The sequence below is a fragment of the Orbicella franksi genome, chromosome 4, assembly GCF_964199315.1.
Source record: "Orbicella franksi chromosome 4, jaOrbFran1.1, whole genome shotgun sequence".
In the NCBI taxonomy this organism is placed as follows: domain Eukaryota; kingdom Metazoa; phylum Cnidaria; class Anthozoa; order Scleractinia; family Merulinidae; genus Orbicella; species Orbicella franksi.
In genome coordinates, this window is record NC_138148.1 from 24,412,275 (window position 1) to 24,438,174 (window position 25,900).

General features: G+C 41.4%; 3 protein-coding genes across 3 annotated transcripts in view; 1 reads left to right on the forward strand and 2 right to left on the reverse strand.

Moving 5' to 3' along the window:
* LOC145484949 (uncharacterized) overlaps positions 1 to 11,141 on the forward strand; it is a 78,216-nt gene extending 67,075 nt beyond the window's left edge. Inside the window, exons 3-7 of the mRNA XM_081463571.1 lie at positions 4,761 to 4,799; positions 4,958 to 5,022; positions 6,995 to 7,047; positions 7,247 to 9,158; positions 9,518 to 11,141. Coding sequence (XP_081319697.1) covers positions 4,761 to 4,799; positions 4,958 to 5,022; positions 6,995 to 7,047; positions 7,247 to 9,158; positions 9,518 to 9,910 — 2,462 coding nt within the window. The 3' untranslated portion in view covers positions 9,911 to 11,141. The remainder of the gene's footprint in view (positions 1 to 4,760; positions 4,800 to 4,957; positions 5,023 to 6,994; positions 7,048 to 7,246; positions 9,159 to 9,517) is intronic.
* The window catches only part of LOC145484510 (uncharacterized), a 113,187-nt gene that overhangs the window by 25,989 nt on the left and 61,298 nt on the right, over positions 1 to 25,900 (reverse strand). The gene's annotated exons all lie outside the window — the stretch shown is intronic.
* Positions 22,498 to 25,182, reverse strand: LOC145485643 (uncharacterized). The gene has a single exon (XM_081464280.1). The coding sequence runs from the start codon at positions 25,180 to 25,182 to the stop codon at positions 22,498 to 22,500; it is 2,685 nt and encodes an 894-aa protein (XP_081320406.1).

Consider the following 25,900-nt stretch of genomic DNA (forward strand, 5'->3'; position numbering starts at 1 on the left):
GCATGAATAGCGCATTTTCTTTGAAGAGCTGGAATTATCTTCGCAGAATTCAACATTCATAGTCCAGCGGGTCCCCTACTTGGCTGAAGGTCTGGATCCACCACTGGCATTTGACCTTGTATCGTATATACTATATCGTATGTCGTATATCACGCTACAAGGTATAGCAACTTTTGGTGAGTGTGCTTGCTTGAAAGGTCTCTCCTGTTCCAAACCCCAATCACACTCTTAAAGCCAACAAACAATACAAATTTCCCAGCTAAAATGCCACACCGACTTTTATATTCTATGTAGAGATCTGCGGAAGGATAACTTCATGCTTAAATTAGAAATGACTCTTCATTTCCTGTCAGGCATCACATTTATCCGTCATGCAAACCTGACTTACACCTGACTTATTGACTTATACCTGTTTTGCCTTTCCACCTAGCTCATTAAAATTAAATGTGGACTTCACACCGAACTCGGACCCAAATTTTAATTTAAGCATAGTGAAGTAAAGCCGATAGCCAGTAGCGGAAAACTGCGGCAAAAATATTGTGAAGCCATGTGAAGTGTTTGTTTCTTATGTGAACTCGTAATAGTCTCGACACCACATCGTCTCTCCTCGTCTCTGTCTTTCAGGCCTATGTTTCACAAAGTACCATTTCACAAAGTACCGTTACGCAAAGTACCATTTCGCAAAGTACCGTTTCACAAAGTACCATTTCGCAAAGTACCGTTTCATTTTGTTTCGCAAAGTACCATAAGCCGACGGTGTACACGTGGAATTTCAATGCCGCGGGCATTGTGGTAGCCAAGATCTCATTCCATAAAATTTCTTAGCACTTCTTCGGTATCTTCTCGTACTTCTGGGGTATTGAAAAATTTGATATTCTCTCTCCTGGAATAAGCTTCAAGGTAGAGGTTCTTGGAGGTGATGTCGTTTATTTGGTTGGTGAGCTTTCTCTCACTCTCAATCAGAAAGGTTATTCTTTTATTTTGCTCCTCCATCTGCTTCTTTAACGCATCTTGATGTTCCTTACACTTGTCGCCATTGAAACTGCAAGACTTCTTTAATTCTGCTATGTCGTTCTTAGCCTTTGCTTCAAACTCTTCAAGCTTGGCCATTCTTGCCTTGAGGTTTGCCAAATTGGTTTCAATATTTCTGATGGAGCTTTCAATTGAATCAAGCTTACTCAGTCTTGCGATGATGGAGTTCAGTTCTGCAAATTGTTCGATTTTGCTGAGAGCCTCCATGATTTCATCATTTGCCTCATAGTCTCTGTTTGGGTTCTCGTCTGCTGTTTCTACAAGATCTCTGAGTTTTTTTGCTTCATGCAAAGGCAAAGTCTTGTCTCCAGAACTTGTAGATGATCTATTTCTGCGTTTTCTGATAAGGTTAGACAATTTTTCAGCCATGAAAAGCTTTTGGAAGGCAGATGGCTTTTAGCTTGCTCCTCTGCCATCACTCGGCCCAATCTCCTGTTTAACACTTCTTTGTGTACTGCTACTTTTCTATTTAAATTGATGGGCCTATTGTATATCTAAAACCTACATGAGTGACGATTCTCATTTGATGACGGTTTAGCTTGCTAAGTAAAGTTCTGCATTCCACAAAGCTTATGCAAAAGGGTCAACCTGCATTGTGAACCGTCAAAATAATAGTTTAGCCATTTCAGGGTTGTTGCGTGACAATAGTCACGCACGTATACTTATCAACAACAGGAGACCAATAACAGAAAAATTTGGAATTGAGAGGCAATAACACATCACTATGTACCTTCTTTCCTTCATCTTTTCTCCTAGCAGATTTTTTAGGTCACCCAAAGTAAGAGTGCCCTGTAACACAGCACACTATTTTCTAAGTACCAATGCCCTATCCTCACGAAAAACAAATGCAGCGCAAAGTGATGGACTAAAAGTTAAAGGAAGGATTGGAAAAAACATTGAAATTGCGTAGCTACTAAAACGCGGAACCACCCAAAACGACCCAAAATGACCCAAATGACCCACAACTATCCACAACGGCCCACAACAAACCCAAAACGATCCAAAACGACCCACAACAAACCAAAATATTCCAAAACAACCAAAAACGCCTTTGATAGTTTTTAAACACTGTCTTGGATTGTCTTGGTTGACTAAACTCATCTCCAGGGCTCCCCGACAAAATAAAATAACTGGAAAACAAAATAACTGGATTCTGATTGGACGAGAGCAGTACTCCCTAGGAGAACCTATTGCTATTTACTTTTCTTTCCGAAGTTGACTGGAAGTCTTCCGACGAATTTCGAAGTTGATCCGAACACTAACGAAAATTTCTGATGTCGATTCGAAGACTTTTGGAGTTGAACCGAAGTTTTCCAAAGATTTTCCAATGTCAGCCCGAACACTTAGGAAGGTTTCGGATGTTTACCTGGAGTATTCTGAAGACGAACCGAGGAGGAATTTTGTTGAGGTCGAGCGAATTCCTATACTTATTTTTTTCGTGAGCCTCGAAGGAGGAGGGGGGGTGATGGTTGGCATGAGGAGGGGTGTATCTCCAATTATTCACGCTATGAAAATGTAGTGTACTGTATTTTAATTGAGAAAATGCCTTGTCTTAAAATGAGTCTGCAAAGACATACCAGCGATTTGTTTTTTCACATGATATGCTGTTTCCTCCTCCTCCTTGTCCCCCGAGGAGACTTCAGACTTTACGACTTCCTGAGGCAAAGGGAAGAGCCACGTGACTCCACGTGATGAAATGTTGCGTTACAGTTACAATTTGGGAGAAAATACAGATCCAATCATTGCCACGCATGCATGCGTAGTCGATGATGGCGGCCTCACAGGAAGACCAAGAACATATCTCAAGTCCTATCCTATATCCTATATCTCTTTATGCCATAAGGCACATAAGGCTTTGACATTCTCTTTCCAACCACTATGGTTTGCAGCGAGGTTTCTGACATTCGCCCATGACTGTCACCCAGCTGTTTTCCTTTCATCTTCAACCATTCTCCTCCATGTTGTTTTGGGTCGACCAGGCCTTCTTTTCCCTTCTGGCCTCCATTCCAGAGCTGTGACACAATGTTCCTCTTTGTCTTTCCTCATTATATGTCCAATCCAATTCCATCTTCTACGTCTGATTTCATCACTCGTTCTGTTCACTCCTGTGTTCTCCTGAATTTGTTGGTGGGAGATGGTCTGAGGCCATGTTATCCTTAAAATCCTCTTCATGCACTTGTATTGGAAACCGTCCAGCTTCTTTGCTTCTGTTTTCGTAAGTTTCCAAGCTTCACAGCCATACATCAAAACTGACCTAACAATTGTTTTAAACAATTGTACCTTCGTCTTTCTGCCAATCTCACTGATGCCCCATATTCTTCGCATCCTATAAAAAGCCTGTCTAGCTTTACTCAGCCTATGCTGTATGTCCTTGGTTGTTCCACCTTCTTTGTCCAGCAGTGCGCCTAAGTACACAAACTCTTCCACCTCTTCTACCTGTTCACCATTAATCTCTATTTGTTGGTCGTTTTTGGCATTCACCCGCATGACTTTTGACTTCTTTGCATTGATCTTAAGACCGACCCTTGCAGCTTCATCGGCTAGTCTGTTGGTCTTATCTCTTATGTCGACGTACCTAGACAACAACAAAGCGATGTCGTCTGCAAAGTCTAGGTCCTCTAAGACCGAGGTGAACTTCCATTGTATACCAGTTCTTCTACCTTCCGTAGTTCTGCTGATGACCCAGTCAATTGCAAGTAGAAATAGGAAACCAGACATGACACAACCTTGCTTTACTCTTGACTGGACTTGAAACCATTCTGTTGTTTCACCCTCATCTAGAACTGCACACTCAAAGTTGTTGTACATCGCCTTCATCAATTCGATAAGCTCTTCTGGGATTCCGTGCATTGACATGATGCTCCACAGACTTTCTCTATGTACAGAATCGAACGCTTTCTCGAAGTCTATGAAATGGGTGTACAGAATTGCGTTCCATTCGCTGACTTGTTCAAGTATATTCCTGAGAGGAAAGATCTGATCAATGGTGCTTCTGTTCCCTCGAAAACCTTCTTGTTCCTTCCTCAGGATGTTGTTGACACCTTTTTTGATTCTACTTATCAACACTCTTCCAAAGATCTTACTGATGACTGGTAACAGTGTAATACCTCTCCAATTTGTACATTCGCATAGGTCACCCTTCTTGGGTAACTTTACTATCAATCCTCTATTCCAACTTTTTGGTGCTACGCCCTCTTCCTTCACCTTTTTAAACAGTTTTGTTAGTTCCTGTGTTCTCTCATCTAAATCTGTTTTTAGAAGTTCGGCTACTACGTTATCGAGTCCAGCTGCCTTTCCATTTTTCGTTGCTTTTATAGCACTTTTCACTTTGCTTGGTCGAAATGGTCCAATATCAAATTCTCCGTCATTTTGCCTTCTTTCCATTTCACGGGGCTGGGTCTTTGTTGAGTACTGCATCAAAGGGTTCTTTCCAGATCTTCAGTCTTCTGCTCCCCTCATTTGTCGGTCTCCCATTTTTATTGTTTACTGCTGTACTCACTCTTCTCATCTCACCCGTCAAGGTCTTCACTATTCGATGTAATTCCCCATATCTCAAGTATGGATACTTTATGTTTGTGTTTTCATATGACCGCTCTGTAGCTTGTTACCTTTTTTGTAACTTTGAGCTAAATAGAACTTTATTTAAGAAAAGCCAATTCTACTCCTTTGATGCTGATAAACAGCCCTCTCACGGCTTGCTTCATTCATTTCTATTTCTTATTTTGTAGAAGTCATTATTTCATCTGATTCATATGACACAGAAAATGGTGAGTGACTTGGGCTAGAACTATAATCTTTACTATAGTCATTAATGAAATTTTTCACTTCACAAAGTACAGATTTTTCACTTAGCAAAGTAGAGATTTCGCAAAGTACAATTTTGCAAATTACAATAAATAAACATGCTTCCCTTATGTATTTGCAGATCTTCCACAGTATCTATCGTCAGCAAGGCCACCAAAGCTGGAGGAAAGAGGTGCTGTTCATAAGGTAAAGCTTCATTTGTAGGGAAATTCTCAAATGTTGTTTGTGTGATTGTAAGGGCAAGAATATGAAGGTGCTATTGCTTCCATTTTCACTGTGGGGGACGTGTGGATTTTCACCGACTCAAAGCCGGCCATGAAGTTACATTTATTTGATATAAGCAACTGGAAGCTAAACCTCAGAAATCGTTTTATCCATTTTGTACGGCTGGTCATTTTAGCAAAGGACAAATTTTATACCGTTAAATATCTGGTTGGGCCACAGTTTAATTTAATAGGGCAAAGGTCGCACTTTTTCCACGATGTCGCAGCATTCTGCCACAGGGGGGTCGAGGGGGCGCACGTTTGCGAAATATCTTCTTTTTCGATTCTGTTTCATGTACGGTTTGTACCAATGATTACTTCAAACAGCAACTCCGAGCTCTAAAAGCAACATTTCATCAGCTTAAGAAACAAGCTGACTAATTTGGACCTTATAAGTCTGCACACCAGGCGTCTTTGCGCCATTGTGACACTAATGATGGATGATAAATGATCCCGGTGTTTCAGGTTTGATTTAATTTTTTTCCATTTAAGTTTTTTGATTGGAGTTTTTTTTACCAATTCCCATTTAAGTCATTTAGCATGGAAGATATGGCCTGCTTTGGGGCAGAACACCAGTACGGTTTCCTTGACCACATGTCTACTCATGACACAAAGGTCGCACATGTCACGCAGAATTTGTGTGGTAAACATAGGTGCTAAATGGGACCTCTGCTCAATGAGAGTTATCTTTCTGATCTGAGCGTAACGGAAATTATAGCCAAAATTCTAAGTACTGGTAAGGGAAACAGTTTTTTTTCGTTAAAAAATTGAGTCCACTTTACGAAACAGCAACCAGAGGGCATTATCGTGCTGTGATCTGAAATAAGAACAAACAGGGTTTAGAAAGCCCGTTTCCGGTAGTTAGGTCATCTGGCGGAAAACGGACTTTTCTCGCTTGCAGTGCACCATTTTTTACCGACCAGTTTTCTGGTCGGTGAGGGACTGCAATGGGTTGAGATGTAAGAGAAGCTATAAACGTGGGTCTAACAAAGCTTGGCTTCAAGTAAATTCGATGAGCACAGTTTTCACAGACAATTTAGTTGATCAGCTTTCTTTGTCCAGCCTCGCACCAACGAAAAATTCTCAGTTCACGCAAGCTGGCGACTTGGTGAGGCCCGTTTTAATAAAGGCTTTCGGCGATAACTCGGGTTCGAAACACCTTCCACGCACAAGATACAGACTGTTTTTTTCGATTTTGAGGAAGCACTGACCGGGAAACAGATTGCTAGGGTCATGTCAATTTATTGTGAAATTCACACGCATATCCAGTCATTTGAGGAATGATTTGAATGAGCGATAAGCAGGCGGGCTGTCAAATTAACTTCACACCCATCACTTTTCATGGCTACAATATGCAAATTAAATTTAATCTCTTGCAGGCGGAACAAGTCAAATAGTTTGAAAGCTCAAGAGAAACCTCGGAAGACTGCGCTATTTAATGCGTGCGGTTCTCAATGTTATTTTGAAAATTAAGAATTCGCTTTTCAAGGCGCAAACTGTCATTACATTTAACAGGAAAATTTTGAGAGGGTGGTAAACGGGGGGTATAGATCATGTTTCACTGAAAATAAAACAGCCCTTTCACAATTCACGAAAAATATATTGACATTTCACGGGAAATAAGAGAAAGTGTTTTAGAAAATCACGGTTCACAGCTACTATGGAAATCACAATTCACGAGGAAAAAAATATACGTGTTCAGTTTCTGGTGTGCCGCTGGGACTTGCTGGGACCCCTCCACTTCCCGTTTTCTATTTTGCATCCCTATAAGACTAGACACCAAAAATCTCCATTCCTACCCCTATCCCTACCCTATTCCAGACTCGTTTGTTCTGTATACTTGCTGAAAACATGATTCCTTAAGAGAAACATTATTCTGTTATATCTTGTCTTAGGATTGTCAAGAGCTCAAAAGTAGACCGGAGAGTATTCTCTCATCTTGTTCTGGGTGAGTGACAACATCAATACAACTTGCATGTAGTTTATAGTTTCTTTTCAGTATTCATTTTATTATTGTTACTTCTGCATCATATGTCTTTAAAGAAATTACCCTTAAAAAACGCTTTTATGTCTAACAGAGAATTTGACAGCTACATTAATATCGATCAATATCCGATACATTAATATAGATTAATATCTTTCCACAGGGAGAAAAAGGAAACTATAGAAAATCTGGAAGGAGATCACCATAGCATTCTTAATATCCTCCTACAAAATCCTGAAGACTTCAACCTCAAACAGAAGCCTTCCGGAATAAAAGAGAACAAGATGTTCACGCTGGATATGAGAGAGATTCCAATATCATCTGCCAAAGCAGATGACGATGGGTCATATATCTCCAAAAGCTCTGCTACAAAGTTCTATATGTACAATGCGGAGGGGTCGCGCACATCCCACAAGGATGAAAATGGCAAATGGTACGTCAACATCAGAACCTTGAAAGGATACAAGAGACAAAACATTCCAGAAGACGAAATATACGAGCTTAGACGAGAGTACCACACAAGTAAGCACAATCCTGATTTCTCTCGATCGATTACCACAGTTAAAGCTTATACAGAAAAAGAACCAAGGCCCTTTTATGTTGTAATGTATAAATGGGCAGATGGGGTGGAACAACACTTTAAGCTTCCTCGGCACGGAAACGCCACCAAACCCACCAGTGGTCAATACTACAGGAAGGATCCCAGTCTTTTCGCCAAGGTCGATAATATGCTAGAAAAGGGATTATCGACGGAGCAAGTTTATAATTCCATTGCCAGAAAGGGAGCCGGTACAGTTAGCGAAGTTATATCTGGTCCCAAGTTAGTTGACAACAGAAAGCTATCGTTAAAGGCGAAAGAAACTTCAACTTGTTCCACTGGCAAGAAAAAATTCAAAAGTGAAGCAGAGGAGATGGTTTCCTGCCTACAAACCGTTTCTCTCCTCCAAAGTGTAACATTCACGAAAGAAAGTTACATTGCTTTCAATAGTCTCCCCAACATGATCAATGACTTACACCGCTTCTGCGTAAATGGCAATGTGATACTCTGTGTGGACACAACATTCGAACTTGTCGAAGGGCTGTGGCTCACTGACATGACTTACACAAATGAAGCCCTCACTAATTTGAATGGTAAAAACCCAGAGTTCCCTGGGCCCAACTTTTGGCACTTTCGCAAAACCAGGGACTGTTATCGAAGATTTGCTGGCGAGCTTGTGATTAAGAAGCCAGAGCTGCTCGGAATTAAAAAGATTGGCCATGACTTAGATAAAGCACTATCACAAGGACTATGTGACATTTTTACAGATGCCAAGAAGCTTTGGTGCACTCAGCATATGCAAGAGCACGATCTCCAAAAGCTCAAATCTCTTGGGTGTAACCAACGGTCTCAGTCGAGGGTGATGGCTGATATATATGGAATGCAAGATGATGTTCTTCTACAGAATGGTTTAGCAGACACTGAGGACGAATGCGATTTTGACGCTAGACTGGAAAGTTTAAAGCCTGTGTGGGAAGAAATAGCCCCTGGTTTCCACCATTGGTTCAACAGCAACCGATCGAAGCTGTTCAAAGATTGCCTCGTTCTCTCAGCAAGGGAAAGTCTGAGCATTGAAGGCAGATTTTACACAAATGGGCTCGAATTAAAGCACAAGCTTCAAAAGAAGAAAATGGCCGAAGAGGATGTCCCTAAAGAGGTGGCAGCCGTTACTTCCCAACTGCTCACGTGGGCAGAGGACTTCTACTTGGAAGAAGAGAGGGCTATACAAGGTCTCGGAAAGTACCGTCTTGCCGCCGGATATGACCGTTTTCAAGTAGATCCCGTAACGTGGAACAGATGGGGCCCAGCAAGGCAGGCTCAACATCTGGAAGCTTTCAGAGCCTTTGTACCAGGCTTGTATGACACCTACGTCAAGGCGAAGTCTGCTGGTCTGAAAGTGACTCCAAATGCTACGAAAAGAAGAATGCATTTACCTGAACCAGAATTATTTACGGACCGCATTTCACCACCAGCTTGCAAGAAGGTAGCTGTTTCACCGTTGGTCATCTCTAAAGTTGGCAAAGAAGCCAAATGGACGGTAAATATTTAGATACGACATAGACATAAAAACGTAATGCTATTGATAGTACCCCTTTAGATAGAAAGCAATCATAAAGTTAGTAACGCTGTCAAGTTAAAGTGTGATTCTGTGAAAACTGACCAAATTCGGAGTTTTACAGGTTGTTGAAACTGGAGAAAACATCAATGTGTCTCAGTCGACCGTGTTTTGTTTTATCAACTTGATTAATAAAATAAAAGCGAAATTTTAATAACTACAGTCACATACCATTTATTGAAATATTGCAACAGTTATATTGTGGAGCTAAGGTAACTCATTCCATTATTGATGCTCGCAATGTCTTTTGTTTTTGTTTTTCTTTGTGTTTCATTGTTTAGGTAAAACCAAAGAAGGATGCTCCAAACCTGCAATTACTGGATCCAGACAGAATTTCTGGGCAGCAGTACGAGCTAGTTTGTAGAAATGACCATAAACTTTGTCCAAAAAACATGCAAAGGTGTGAACAGTGCAGGGTCGCATTTCACCAGGCTGACATCGTGTTGGTCAAGACGGTTGGAATTCGTGAACGGACAGACAAGAAGACAGGAAAGGTTGTGAAATACGCGGGGAATGTGTATCTCCATTATCTCACAAAGTGTCTCAAAGAGTTCGATCAGCGTTTCTCATTCTCTGCCATAACCGTGCCAGCAAGAACACTTACATTCTTACCTGAAGGGAGCCACAACAGCTTTGTAGCGAAAGGGTTACAAGTTGAACATGATGAAAAGTAACTTAGTGTGGTATTTTCGAACATGATAACATTAACTCGTGCCTTAACAGTGTCGAAGTCAGTGAGCATCACCTGTCTTGGTAATTATATTACGCTATGTCGCCTCAACATTGAAATGCATTCAGAGATATGTTAGGAAATCTTTTTATAGTTGTTGTTCTTGTTTTGTTATAGTTTTTTATATGTAAAGGGAGAGACACTTGTGCCTTAACAGTGTCAAAGTCAGTGAGCTTCACCTGTTTTGGTAATTACATTAAGCACTTTCTCTTCGATAAGGAAATACATTCAGAGATATGTCAGGTTATCGTTTTATAATTGTGGGTCTTGAAAAGTTTTCGATATAAAGGGAGAGACGCTAGTGCCTTGACAGTGTTGAAGTCAGTGAGCTTCACCTGTTTTGGTAATTACATTAAGCACTTTCTATTCGATAAGGAAATGAACTCAAATATATGTTAGGTTATCGTTTTATAATTGTGGGTCTTGATAAATTTTTGATGTAAAGGGAGAGACACTTGTGCCTTAACAGTGTCAAAGTCAGTGAGCTTCACCTGTTTTGGTAATTACATTAAGCACTTTCTATTCGATAAGGAAATGAACTCAAATATATGTTAGGTTATCGTTTTATAATTGTGGGTCTTGATGAATTTTTTATGTAAAGGGAGAGACACTTGTGCCTTAACAGTGACGAAGTCAGTGAGCTTCACCTGTTTTGGTAATTACATTAAGCACTTTCTCTTCGATAAGGAAATATATTCAGAGATAGGTTATCGTTAAGAATTGTGGGTCTTGATAAGTTTTTGATGTAAAGGGAAAGACACTTGTTCCTTAACAGTGTCGAAGTCAGTGAGCTCCACCTGTTTTAGTCATCCTGGTTTAGGTAATTACATTAAGCACATTCTCCTCGAGAACGAAATGCATTCAGAGAAATATATTTTTAAGTAGGAATAGGCACTTGTTCGGTAAATCAATAAAGTAAATTAGAAGGATGAGTATGTCTCATATTTAATTTATTATTACGTTATGAAATGTTGAGGGCCTGCCTGCAGTCAGGATCGTCAACGTCAGCCCCTTTAAAAAGAACTCCTTCAGCACCAAGATATGAAGTCTTTAGCAGAGATAAATTTCATATCTCCAAGCAACCATGTAATATTCTGTTTATTATAACAAAAACCTACTAATTACGATGTTTTTGAAGATTTTCCGAAGATTTCAAAAGATTTGCAAAATGTTGTCCGAAGGTCATATGAATGTCTCCGAACATTTTCCGAATTTTTTCGAGAATTTCCGAAGATTGCCGAAGATTGACAAGGAAGATCTGATGATGTTTTGACTTAATATCGATTTACTTTCGCTCATTCAGCATTTAAACATGGCAAACTTGTCACAAAATGTTTCGAAATCGATATCTTAACATCGGGGAGCCCTGGGGACGAGTTTAGTCAAACAAGACAGTGTTAACTATCAGAGGCATTTTTGGTCGTTTTGGAATATTTTGCTTCATTTTGGGTCGTTTTGGATCGTTTTGGGTTCGTTGTGGATGGTTGTGGGTCGTTTTGGGTCGTTTTGGGTGGTTCTTCGTTTTAGTACTTACGATTGAAATTGGCATCTCAAAGAACAGGCCTCTTAATATTTTAAGAGAGGTAATGATACCAGTAAAATTAAACACCACTAGTGCATGAGCATTTTTTACACCTTCCTCAAGAGCAGCACATAAGGAGCTTTTCTACTGACAGATGGTACTGGTGATTCCAGATTTAAAGCATCAACAATCATTTACAGCATGGCAACTTTCAGCTTTCTAAGCTTTCTATCCCAAACTAAACTGTAAATATTGAACGGAAAAGGACCGCTTTCCTTGCTGAGGCGAAGTTATATTCTTCCTCTACCACACGAAGATCTATTTCGAAAACTAGTTGAGAGCGCCCTTTTGCAGAAAGGCAGGAAAAGTACAAGGAAATCTGCTAGGCGGAAAGAAATTCAGAGCTTGCAAAGAGTTTTTCTCCACCAGCGTCTTTGGCGTGTCTCATTTCCGTGGTGACGACCTCGGGATTTATTTTCTTGCTGTTCCTTGCACGATATTGAACTTTGCCTCCAAATATTCCCGTTGCTTTTCATTGAACTTGTACGGTTTTTTCCACCCCTCAAGGCCCACCCTTCGTCAGAAAAAAGTGATGCTACGTTGGAAAACGTGGGTTAAAATGGTGTCTTAGGATTACGGTAAATTGACCATTGCACATTACCTGGCCTTGTAAGAAGCAGCTTCCACTCGAAGTCAACACCAGAATCATTGCTGATTTTTTGAAATGCAAGATGATTATACATTTTCTTTGTACATACTTGTATGGTAACGCATTTTATATCAGCAGGTCTTTCCTTACTCGAACTGCACTCTCCACCCACTAGCGATGAAGAACCACAAGCGCATGCCATGATAGAATATAAATAGTTAGTCAGAAAGCATTTGCTGTGAAGTGAAGTGTGTGCTGCAAATAACTTTTACCTGAACTACTCATGCTCAGTAGCTAGTCAAATCGATCCCTATCTCAGGCAACTTCTTGCTGATCACATTGTCACGCAACACAATTTAGGGATGTGATTGGGGACAAGTATTTTCACTGGCCTAAAAATCAAATCTTCATTGAGGTAAACTTTATGAAAAAAGTAGCAATGTGATGAATAGCGTATTGAGAATTCCAAAGCTAGGAATCAATCTCTTAATTAACGTTTTAGAGGATTTTTGTTTCATGTAATAATGTCTACTATTTTTATTTTCAAAGCTCAAGTAAGATATTTAATCATAAAGTAAGAAACATAAATGTCTTAGTGATATACACCAATTCTGGAATAGACCATATCTCAAACTTTTTCGTGAATGGAAATTTTGTTTATTTATTAAGCTTCGGCCTACTATTACACATAAAGAAAAAAACAAAAAACAAAAAACAAACAAAAAAACAAAAAAACAAAAACAAAAAACAAAATGCCCAGGGGAGCTGCTACAGCTTAGCCAATTACAGCGGCCCCCTTAGATATAATTAAGAGACAAAATTATACAATATATATAAATCTAAATCTAGTAAAGGGAGCTTAAAAGCAGCAATGTAGTGGGCGCGTTAAGGTCTTGGTGGTATTGCACTTTGGGCAAATTGTCCGCAATTTGGCATGATCGACTTTGTCAAACGCCTTACTCATATCAAGATAAATAACGTCCGTCTGCCTCCCAGCGTCGAACTGCGCCCCTACGTAGTCAAGAACGCTGGTTAGTTGAGTAACGCAGGACCTGCCAGCTAAGAAGCCATGTTGGAAGAGGCTTATCTTGTGATGTAAGTGATCTTTCAGTCCCGCTAATACACAGCGCTCAAGTACCTTTGAGATAACAGGGAGAAGGGAGATTGGGCGATAGTTCTCAACGAGCTCACGTTTCCCTGTCTTGAAGATTGTGACCAAGTTTGCGAGTTTCAAGTCTGAAGGAACCACTCCTAGCCGCAGGGATTTGTTGAACAGCTTCGTGAGAGATGGTGCGATCTGTTCAGAGGTTTCTTTTAATAGACGGGAAGGGATTCCGTCAGGACCCGTTGCCTTATTTACATCCAGCTGCCTTAAATAGGCCAAAACCTCTGTGACTGAGATCTGTAAGTCAACAAATAGGGGCCCATCTAAAGGTGATGGCCGTGCTGGATGCCTATAAAAATACTACAGCAAAGCAGGCAAGTGTTTACTAGTGGTAGTGATATTGTAAAGTTTAGCGTGACGTTCCTTGTTTAATTAAATTATAGTTGTTGTCTATGTTTTAAGGATATCCCTTTCACGTTTCACAAATTTTGTATTTCCGTTACTTGAGTGGCTATCTGTACTTGTTATAACAAAAGTATTAGTTATATTGCATGATATCCATGTCAAAAAGGATCCATCGAAGCCATAGGCAAGTTCACTACTGTGTGAAATAGTTTGTGACTCATAATAAAGTACTACAGTAGTGCTATTGAAAAAAACAAACAGATTGGTCTATTGATAAGCTGAGTTGTATAAACTTGTTTGAACTTCATATATTGGAGTTATTTCAATTCTTTACCTTAAAAGATTTAGTGGAAATGTGTGGTTCCAGAAAATATCCATACCCCCCCACAGATGGGCAATGGAAATTTGTAGGGGGTGGGGGGGCTAAAAGATAGAAATTTCCGAGGGGTATGGGGGTGCCAACGAGAACAATTTTCCAGGGTTATCCACAAACGACGCGAAGTGTGCGAAACAAACTTACCTGAATTATTTTGATTTGTAGCGCCATAAAATTTGAAACAGATGCCCTTTCCAAAAAGAAATTCAAGATGTTAGTCTGAAACGCCTTTTTCTTTGCTGGGAGATCGTGGTCATCCTTTGGACGAAGCATCATTCACTTTACTTTTGCGCACTCTGCACGCAAGATAAATCAAGATGGCCGACCGTAGCAAGTTAGTACCCAGATCCCTAGGTCTCATGTCTACCGGAAGAAAACATAATTCTACACCGGAAGTTTATTTTTTCTTTATTAACTTTAACTGTCAATCCTCACTAGATCTGTAAAAGTTAAATGTGCAAAATTATACACAAAGTGAGCACTAAAATGATTTATAAACTCATAAATATTTTCATCAAGAAGCCTTTTCTTAGAAATTAGAACTTTCCTTGTTTTTCCGCATGGTTAGCGGGCAATTACAACACCCACTGGATTGATGAGTCCTTTTTAATTTTATGACTTGAACAAAACGTACAAAACAACTTAATGCGAAATTGATAAAAGAGCCGAAGTATTTAATTCGCTACAGTGTAGCAAACGTATTACTTGCAAAATATTCGGTACCTAGAGGATTCACCGCTTAGCATATGGAGTCATCGCTATCGCTCTCGGTAGGCTGGCTTTCAACTCTTAACAATTGTTTTCAAGCTTCCGTTGCTTTCTTAAGGGCATCCTGGGCCCATCTGAGCATCTAAGTCTTTCTCAATCTCATCTACTCTGGCGGAGGCTAGTTTTCGTTCAGACTTATCTGTACTGTCAACAAATTCCTGCCTGGCTGTTGTTAAATTTTCTTGGGTTTTTCGCAAAGCGGAAATGGCTGCATCGACACATTCCGTGTTTTTCTCAACTGTCTTCTTCAACATTTGAAACTTTTTCAGTTCATCAGTTGAACATTTTGAGGCGATTTCCTTGTTGACTTCCTCGATTTGATCTTTTAAAATGTCAGTTTTCTTTAGTGACCACGCAACATTGATCGCTCCTTGGATCTCTCCAGGCTTGAAGGTCTTGAGAGCGTTGCTCCTGCATAATTCTTCTGCTTTGTCATTCCAAAACTGTCAGTACGACTTTTGTATACCTGTGCTTTCATTGACCTCTTGCTCACTGAATATCTTCACCTTTCGCGCTCTAGCTGCCGAAAAAGGTGTAGGAGAAGGTCGTGGTGTTGCTGTGCTGGGTCAAATATGTCAAATAGTGTCGGTTGGTGACTGATCTTGGTTTTTTTGTGGTGGAACTTGATCTTGATCGCCATCTCTTGACTTAGTTGGCACGTGGTTTAAGTCTGGTTCATTGGCCTTTAAGTTGATCACTTGTTCTCTAAGCAAGTAAACTGCAAAATTAGTTTCTTCCTTTAGCACACACTGGCTCAATTTTATAGCAGCTTCTTGTTTGACACCAATGACGATGCACTTGTTGTTTAGCAATCTGGTGAACTTGTAATGCGGTGGCAACACGTCGCTGACCTGTTCATCTAAAGTGTCATGGCGAAACGTTTTCAGGCTAATATCAAAATTCTCGATTATCACTGAGCAAGAAATACTTTCGTTCACATAAACAAGGAGATCCAACATGTTTGTGATAACTTTGAAAACAAGGTGACTGGCAGTTTTGAAACTCTCATGGGAGTGATTGGCGGATTTGACAAGTTAACATTTCCTCTCTTGACAGTTCGCACGTTTGAATTGGCCGGTTCAAATAGAAACCATGTAAAAGTTGTCAGAAAGCTGTCAAAATTTTAACTTAATGTAAAGCACTTTTGAGTATGTTTGTCTAGTTCTAGCGCTATACAAGTCTATTATTATTATTATTAAAATGTAATCAAAAAGCATTCTAAGGTGGCAACGGTGCCGTGCGCTTTAAATTCTCATTAAAGTGGGAAATACTAAGTTAAAAAAAATAGAGAATAAAAATGGTTTAAAACGTGGTAAACTGGATATTTTTTTACAGTTTTCCAGTCTGAACGTGAAAAATGATCACTTCGAGAGCGTGTTTTAAATCAGTTGCGCTTTGTCGGAATTTGTCACCTTTTGTCAGTTTCAAATAATCAGCAATATTGTGCGTGACACGTTTGCGATCCCTTTACTTCGCGTACAGATAGCTTTGTAAGACAACCGGGTATAGCGTGTACTACTGCTAGTTTAGCATGGTGCTTCAAGATCTGTGATGTTTGGAAGCTGTGTGCAGCGATTTCTACGCATTCTGTAGGGCATGTGAGGAACTGGAGGGACAGTGGACTAAAAGTCTTGCTTGGAGAGCTGGTGAGAATGGTTCAAAACATTTCCGACCTAAACACGTGGATGAAGTCTCCCGGCAAATCATTCCAGCAAATTTTCGCAGAATGTCGGTCGTTCCAATAACATCTACTGGTGATGGCAACTGCTTGTTTAATTCAGCTAGTCTGGCGATTTGTCAAACAGAAACCTTGGCCGTTGAACTGCGACTACAAACTTGCCTTGAACTTGCCAAGAACAGGCAATTCTACCGAAATCACCCTGTGTTGGCAAATGCAAGAATTCCCTACTGCGGAAAAGATGGCCTTTGTGTGATGTCTGTAGAGACACTGTGTGACCTAACTTGTTTTTTGTCAAGTTTGTCTAAAGTTTATGGTGATAATGACTTTGAAAGAGCCTTTGACCATGAAATCATGAGAACATGCAAGAACTATTCTTACAGCAGCACTTTGCAAATCATGGCCCTAGCGAGTGTCCTGGGGGTTCCTATTGAAATGGTTTACCCAGATCAGAAAAATAAACTCTTGCCTGTGTATCAGAACATATTCCATCCAAGACAACCCTTTAATCAGTCCAGCCTTGCTGTGAGAATCATGTGGACAAACACGCTTGGTTGGCCTGACCGCTCTAAAGAGTTCGTGGTAAACCATTTTGTTCCCTTGTTTAATGGAAGTGATCAAGCGTCAGTGGGGCAAGTCGAGGCTGCAAAAACGCCGGAGGAAAATGAAAACCCGTGGTTCATTGTCATTAATAAACGGAAGTCAAGTGCGAAAATAAACCTTTCAACCGGGATGCACGCGGATGGCAAAACAAGCAGGAACCCTCAAGATTTAAAGCATTGGCAAAAGCAAAAACGAACCAGCTCAACCAGACAAAAATCGGAATTAGGGAAGAAAGAGAGGAAACCCTGTAACAGAGAAAACCCGAAAAAGGAGGCAGAAGCAGTAAAAAAAGTCGTGATGATAGACACAAGGACTTGAAGTTTGAGGATTTGGAGGCAAGAAAAGAACAAAATGGCGAAGCCTACGGAGGAATACTGGGAGTACCTCTTACGAAAAAGAAATATACTGAGGATACAGCAAATCCACATTTCATAAGTGAAGATAAACCTGAAAGTGATCAAAACACCAAGGAAAAGGAGGACACTTCTCCAAATTGTGATCAAAAGAAACAACAGAGAAACGAAAGTAACATTTTGCAGAAGAAAGAAAAAGGCCATGAAAATTCAAAGGTGACGAATAGCGAAATGTGTGGCCAAAGCAAAAAGGAGAAGCAAGAAATCAAATGCAAAACAGGGAAATCTGAAATTGATGCTTCAGCGACAAAAAAAGAAAAAATAGAAGTTGAGAGACCAAAACAAGATCCACAGGAAGAAATGAAGAAAGACACCAATAAGAGAAAGAATACCACACTTGAAGATGGTGACTTTCTTCCACCGACAAAACGAAGGAGTTCGTGTGGTGATCAAACTCTTTACACGCCTTCAAATTCCGCAGTCAAGTTTATCGAAGATCATTCTGCTTTACCATTTCCAGGTGCCTCCCATCGCTTTTATAAAAAACAGAACAAAACAGCCAATGCAAATGTGAAGCGTACAAACCGACGTGCCCAGTTACCAGTTATACGAAAATATGAGACAAAAACGATCGGTATGCAAGGAAGCAGAGTGGAAGAATCTCTAGAAGATAATATTGAAGACATTAAACGAGAAATTTTAACCTGTAATAACAGAACACGAAGAGCTGAACTTTTGGCAACAGTCGATGTTAGAAGAGAATTACAAAAGAGTATTATTTTGGAAACCTCAACAGCAGCGGCAATTTTCACGAAAACAAAGGCATCCATACTGAAAGAAGAAAAAAATATTTTTGTCCAGTTTACACATATGAACAATTATCTAAGAAACTAAACCTTGTTCAAATATACATTGACCAAAAAGCTCACATAGTTGAAGGAAAGGACACGGACATAAACAAGGTTGTTGACATAATTAGCGGAAAGTTAAACCAGTTAAATGACAGTGTTGTGAAAGGACTTATGGAAAAGAAGTTGAAAGACAACTTTGCCAATGTATTGCAGTATCTCGATAGTAAAAGGGACAGACACATATTGGAGGCTATTATTGCCAAACTCTCGAGTGTTAAAAGCGTCGTATCCATCAAAGGAACGCATTTCACAGGCAGTGTGAGCAAGCATCGTGCCACTTTAAATGCAGATTTAAAAAAATTTGAGCAGATTAAAATCGAGTCACAAACTGTACGGAATGACATGACTATCTCAACAACACTCTCATGTCCAATGACAGGTAAAGAAACTGAAGCAAGATACCATCAAAATAATTGCTAAAGGGAGAGGAAGAAAGCTAAAGTGTGAGGAATTTCCAGAATTAGCCAGATACATAGAGTTTGCCTTTGGAGAGGGAGACAGACTACTGCGAGGAGGAGGTGGCCTTCAAGCTGATCCAAGACTGATAGATTTGAGACTTTTCAAAGCAGCAGACAATGCTACAGTTATGCGTGACGTTAAGGGAATGCTTAACAATGTTAAACCTGAATTTAATATCTCCACTTCCTGTCTGTATACCTACACCAAAAACTACCAGAAGGGAACCCTACAAGCCAAGCGACACCATCATGGAAGGGAAGTTAATGCCAATGTTTCCTTGCATAAAGCGCTGAACACTTCTGAGCAGATACATCCTATTAACTCTCACTGGACAACCTCTCATGTGAATTATCTTGTGGATTCTGCAGCAGAAAATCCTAATGGATTCTTTCTTGACTCGAAAGATGCAAAATGTGTTGTCTGTGGAGACATTGCACCGGTGCTGAAACCCGGGAGAACATGGAGAACCTTTGAAACTCCAGATCATTCTTTTGACCAGTCAAGGATAAATGCAGTTACACCAATGACACATCTTTTTATGGACATAAAGAACAAACCCCAAGAAAACGATGCAACCCTCCTCATTCCAAATACAGATGTAGTCATAAACGTCACAAGAACAGGCAAAGCCGTGACACTTACTAATCTCTCATTTTCAGAACCCGAAACAGTGTTTCGTGTGTTTAATGAATTGTTTCTCTTGATGTGTATCCCATCCCTTGATCAGTTTTTTCGCAATCCAGAAACCGGAAAACTAAAGGAAATGATGGGATTTATTGTGGACAATGGACTGTCAGAAGCTCTGAGTAATTTACTCGTTCAGATGCTGCTCGTCAGGCTTCTAAAGTTTCTTGATCTGGATAAGGCATCGCAACGGTCTTTCGCAGAATACGTAAGCAAAAGACATTTTGTTGAGCGGGTTCACACGGTGGAGAATAAAGTTTTGTCCGATCATGGTCCATTTTCTTCTAAAATGGTTCATGCAGTGGCAGTTCCAGGTACTAAGGAACACAATGAAAATATGGAGCGCATGGCTCAAGATGTTGTGGACTGCATCGGGAAAGGCATATTCAACAAAGAACCTATCAAGTGTTTTAGGGGAGTTGGAAGCGAAGAAAATTACATCTTTAGGGACGAGAACGAACTAAAATCCTTCAGTGTGTTGTCTGAGGAAAGAAAACTCAAGGACTAAACATTGTATTGCCCTGTTCAGTGTGAAAAGTTAACCTACTTGGAAAAGGTATGGTGTGTAAAAACCAATTTCAAAGGGACGCACGGTGAAGATTACAACACGTTGACCTCTTCCAAAACAGCCTTTAAAGACAACTACAATACCACTGTGTTTAGATAAGACGAGTGCTGGCGAGGAGCAACACCTCTGGAGCGTTTCGACCGACAACCGCTACCGGATTTCAAATTGTGGGAAGATGCAGGTGAACTTCACTACATGGGTTACGAGGAATGGAGGGACTTCCCTTCAGGACCGTGGGATGAAAGCCCTGGAATTTTTTTACCCAAAAAGGTCCTCAACATGTGTTTTAGAGTGCTACCGACCCCATCACAAGCAGTCATGACATCTGTCGCTTTTCTTGCTTGGGTTTCTCTCAATGAGACATCAAGGTACTTCAGCACCATGCACAAGAAACTTCAAGACCAGAAGGAGGAGGACCTGCAATGAGAGACCTGGAAGCTGCACCCTTTGTATCAAGAAAGTAGAGAGACACTTGTGAAAATGTGCAGTGAGCCTGGGCTACTTACTACTGGCAAGAAACATGAGCTCGTGTGGCGCATTGCAGAAAACGAAACTTGCGAAAAGGATTTAGTTAAATTAGACGAAGGTGAACTCTACGATGGAGATATGGAATCAATACCGAGTTCTAGTGCTGGATTAATGAGGTTGTCTGTTGCTCAGCTGAGGCTTATTTTAAGGACTCACCGTGTTTTAGAGGTAGGAACTGTAATGAACTTTAAGGTTTAAATAACAAGGACGACAGCTTTGTAAAGGCTCTGTAATTCCTGGCTCAACAGGTCAACACAATTTAACTCGTGGTCGATTCTGACTAAAGCGCTGGGCGACCAGGCCATATTACATAATATCGTTACATCCTCCTCTTTCTTAAATACAACATGACACAAACTCCAAGTGGCAACAAATAAAACAATATCACGATTAAGTCTAAAATAAAGAATGAAAGATGTCCACAAAGGCAAATTTAAATGCCCTGCACAAAGTCCATCCTAACATAGTTCAAATGGAAAACACAACAAAGTTACAGTTCTGCTTGACTGCACCCCTCAGGGTGGGCAGTAGTCTTTCAAACGGATTGGGGTCCTAATTAAACGGCCTCTGGTGGATCTTCTTTCAGATGGCTGTGGGATCTCTGGTGGCCTTTGAGGGGTCCCTGGTCGCTCTGGAGTTGTGTGGGCAGGTAAAGGCGTGCCTGGCTGAACTGGGTCAATGACTCTCTGGGACTGGTCGTCCGACGGGAGTGGCTCATCTGGTTCCTCTATGTGGCTATCGATTGCAGGACTCTCTTGTGTCGCTATCAAATCCTTTCTGTTTCTCCTGTATCTCTTCCCTTCGATGACTACTTCATAGGATCTTGGCGCAACTTCCTGGAGACATGTTGCTTTCTTCCACAGCTTTGTTCGATCTTTTGGATCTGGCTTCATTCTTACTATATCTCCAGGTTTGAGCTCTTTTAGTAGTTTGGCCCCTCTGTTGTAGTAATGTGCTTGTTTCTGCCTTTTCTTTGTTATGAGTTTCTTGACAGGCTTTGGAAGTTTGGGTTTCAATAATCTTGCTGAAGTTGGGAGGAGAGTCCTGGTTCTCCTTCCCATCAGCCTCTGTACTGGGGAGGAATCGAGCCCTTCGGTTGGAGTGTTCCTCCAGTCGAGAAGAGCCAGGTAGGGATCTTTGTGGTCTAGCTTTGCTTTCTCGAGGATTCGTTTGGCCGTGTTAACTGCATTCTCGACTTTGCCATTTGATTGAGCATGGTATGGAGAGGAAGTGATATGCTCGAAGTCCCATTCTTGAGAAAAGGTTTTGAAATCTGATGAGGAGAATTGAGAACCATTATCACTTCTGACTGTGTTGGGGATGCCGTGCCTGGCAAACCGCGATTTCAGACTTGTAATTACTGACGAAGCTCTCGTATCGGACAGGGCTCGTAACTCAAAGAAGTTGGAGTAGTCATCCACTATAATGACATACTCTGTCTTATCCAGTGTAAACAGATCCACCGCAACCTTTGACCAGGGCCTGTCGGGTACTTTCTGTGGCATGAGGGGCTCTTTGGGTTGTTCCATGCGAAGTGAATTGCATGTCCTGCAGGAAGAGACACAGTCCTTGACGGCTGAAGTCATTCCAGGCCAATACAGGATTTCCCTTGCTCGCCGAAGGCAGCCCTCAATGCCAATGTGGCTTGCGTGGATTTTCTTTAGCATCTCAGATCTCATAGCTGCTGGCACTACGACGCTGTTCCCTCTGAAGAGTATTTCATCTTGTACTGTCAGTTCATCTCGGTAAGAGTAATATGCACGGATTTCTGAAGGGACTGCTTCTCTTCTCTCTGGCCACCCCAGCTCAATAGTCTGCTTCAGCTGCTGCAGGACTGCATCATCCTTTGTTTTCTGTTGAAATTCTGCGAGACGCTCTCTGGTCACAGCAAGATGTTTGGTCATGTCGACTTCCTCTACAGATCAAATGAATTCTAGTTCATTTTGTGAGATATGGTTTGGTAAGGGTAGGTATGCCCTGCTCAAGGTGTCTGCGATGTACATCTCTTGGCCTTTTTTGTAGACAACTTTAAGCTGGTAGTTCTGCAAGCGCATCATCATTCGCTGGAGTCTCTTTGGGGCTGTGAGTAGTGGTTTCTTTAGTATAGCCTCCAGGGGCTTGTGGTCAGTCTCGACGGTGACCTCTCGGCTGAACAGGTACTGATCAAACCGCTCGCACGCGTGTACAATCGCGAGAAGTTCCTTCTCAATCTGAGCATAATTTCTCTCTGAGGTTGTTAGCGCCCTTGATGCGAAAGCTACTGGCTGGTCCTCCTGCAACAGAGCAGCCCCAAGACCTGATTGAGATGCGTCGCACTGCAGGGTGACCTCTTTTGACACATCATAGTAGCGTAGCACGGGATGATTAGTGATGAGTTGCTTTACATCTCTGAAGGCTCTTTCGTGGACTTCATTCCAGTGCCATTCAATATGTTTGTCTTCTAGTCGCCTCAGTGGTTCCGTGACTGTGGACAAATGCGGCAAGAACTTTGAGAGGTAATTTGCCATTCCCAGGAACCTCTTTACTGACTTTACATCAGTGGGCTTTGGCATCATCAGGATTGCCTCTACTTTCTTTGGGTCTGGTTTCAGTCCATCGGCTGTAAGCAAATGGCCGATGTAAGGTATTTCAGTAAGTCTCAAGCGGACTTTGTCTTTGTTGAGGGTGAGATTTCTCTCTCTGGCTCTTTCAAGGACGATCCTTAGGTTCTTGTCATGATCTGAGGTGGCAGTCTCCATGTCGTCACCTTCTCCGTACACCAAAAGGTCATCAGCAATCACTGCAGTGCCTTTAATATCTCCAAAGGTATCATTCATCCTTTTCTGGAATTCCTCGGGTGCTGAGGAGATGCCAAAGGGCATGCGCAACCAGCGGTACCGACCAAATGGGGTATTAAAGGTCGTAAGTCTGCTGGAAGCGTCATCTAGCGGCACCTGCCAGAACCCACTTTTGGCATCAAGTACAGAGAACACCTTTGCTTTGCTTAGACTGGTGGCAACTTCTTCAACAGTAGGGAGAGGGTAGTGAGGCCGCTTGATGGCTCTGTTTAGATCTTTAGGATCGATACATATTCTGAGCTTGTTGGGCTTGACCACTGTAACCATACTTGATACCCAATCTGTTGCTTCACTCACTGGGGCCAGGATGTTCTCATTTACCATTCTTTCCAATTCCAGTCTTAATGGCTCTCTTAGGGTAACAGGTACCTTGTGGGGTGGGTGTATCACTGGTTGTGCTGTTGGGTCGATCTCTATGTGGTAAGGGTCTGCGAGGCATCCAAAGCCTTCAAAAACATCTGCATACTCTGTCAAGAGGTCATCATCAATGACTGTCTTCAACGTTGATGGTGTAAACTGGCTGTCTTGAGTCACTGTATCCACATGATGGAAGGAGTCTTTCACCAGCACTTTTAAGAAATTCAACCTTTGGCATGTTTCTGCACTCAGAAGTGGTCTCACATCTCCGTCAACAACTTGGAACTCAAGGACATGGGACGAGCCATCTCTCGTGCACTTGAGCTTGCACTTCCCCACTGGGTACATAACGGCTCTGTTGTACATGGTTAACTTGGCCTTGCTTTTCTCAATATAGAGGTCATCAGGATCTCCCATAACTTTTGCATAGTCCTTCAGTGGTAGAAGGTTACAGGTTGCTCCACAGTCAAGCTGGAATTTGACATATGCATTGTCGTTTACCATCATTGTCACAAACAACTGACTCGCAACTTTATCATTACTCTCAGTGTGCAGTGCTCCGATTTTGTGAGTGACCATGTCGATAGCGAATTCGTCTTCAGTATCATCTTCTATTTCAACCAGGTGGAGTCGTTTGCCTGTTTTCGGTGGTCTTGTTTCCCTTGTTTTGCACTTTATTGCAAAATGGTTTGCTAGACCACACTTCTGGCACTTTGAACCATATGCAGGGCAAAGATTCTTGTTTCTTGGATGTCTTCTGCCACAAAATTTGCAATCAATCACAGGTAATTTACTGGGCTGTTTTTCAGGCGGTTTCTCAGTGTTAATGGCACTAATTGATTCATCGGTTGTTTTGTCTGCTGCCATTTGCTTCAGTTGGATTTGAGTGAGCTCAGCTGACCTGACTTTCTCGGTTGCACTTTCCAAGGTTAGCTTTGCATCTCTCAGGAGTCGTTCTCTTACTGAGGAGTCTCGTATTCCAAAAACGATCCGATCGCGGATAAGCGACTCTTTGAGTGCTCCAAATTCACAAGTGTCTGCTAAGTTCTTCAATACAGTCACGTAGTGGTCGATGGACTCACCACTGTCTTGATTTCTCGAGAAAAAAACATAGCGTTCATAGATAGTGTTCTTCCTCGGGTTGCAAAACAGCTCGAACTTCTCCAAGACTTTTTCAATTTTGAGCTCGTCGCCTTCTTCATCCCACGTGAGCGTGTTGTAAACATCGACAGCCTCTTCGCCGATTACGGTAAGTAGAGTCGCGACACGTGTTGGTTCATCTTTCTGTGCTACGCCGGTTGCTATTTCATAATTGCTCCATTTCTGTCTGAATTTCTTCCACTTCTGGGCTGTGTTCCCTTGCTGGAGTTGTAGAGGCTCCGGTGGAGGCAAACCAAATGAAGCGGCGGCCATGTTGGTTTTCTAGGTAAGCTTGTTCGGGTTTGTTAGTTCGTGGCGTTCACGAGTTCACGCGAATCTTTGTGTGTTAATCCAAGGTAACCACTCTTCTGACACCATGTAATGAACTTTAAGGTTTAAATAACAAGGACGACAGCTTTGTAAAGGCTCTGTAATTCCTGGCTCAACAGGTCAACACAATTTAACTCGTGGTCGATTCTGACTAAAGTGCTGGGCGACCAGGCCGTATTACATAATATCGTTACAGGAACCAAAGAAGAACTTGTCACAAGAGTAGGGCTTCTTAAGGCAGGTTACCCAGAAGCCGCCTTCTCAAGAGAATGCTTGTGGATATTACACATCATAGAAGTGGCTCAACAAATAACTAAAGCCCAGTATGAACTCAATATGAGAACTATTTGTCGTAGGAGAAAGTTTGGACATGGGCAAGAAAATACTCTCACCACAAGAACATCATGCCTTAAGGATGTTTTGTCGCAAAAAACACCATCCATTGATGTCGACAGTGGGCAGAAGCGAAACGTACAAAGTGCTCTTGAGTCCTTAAGAGTTATTGTTCCTGAGAAAGAAGAATCATCACGGCTGAGAATTGATGAACTGGAACAAAGAAGCAGCAAAATAAATGACAGAGGTGAAAGCAAGACGGTGAAGAAATCTAAAGCCAAAAAGGAAAAGGTATTAAAAAGTGAGGAAGGCCAAAAAGGTATGGAAC

What these genes read in the sequence shown, in the direction of transcription:
- LOC145485643 (XM_081464280.1), bottom strand. Translation starts at nt 25,182, where the DNA reads ATGGCCGCCGCTTCATTTGGTTTGCCTCCACCGGAGCCTCTACAACTC.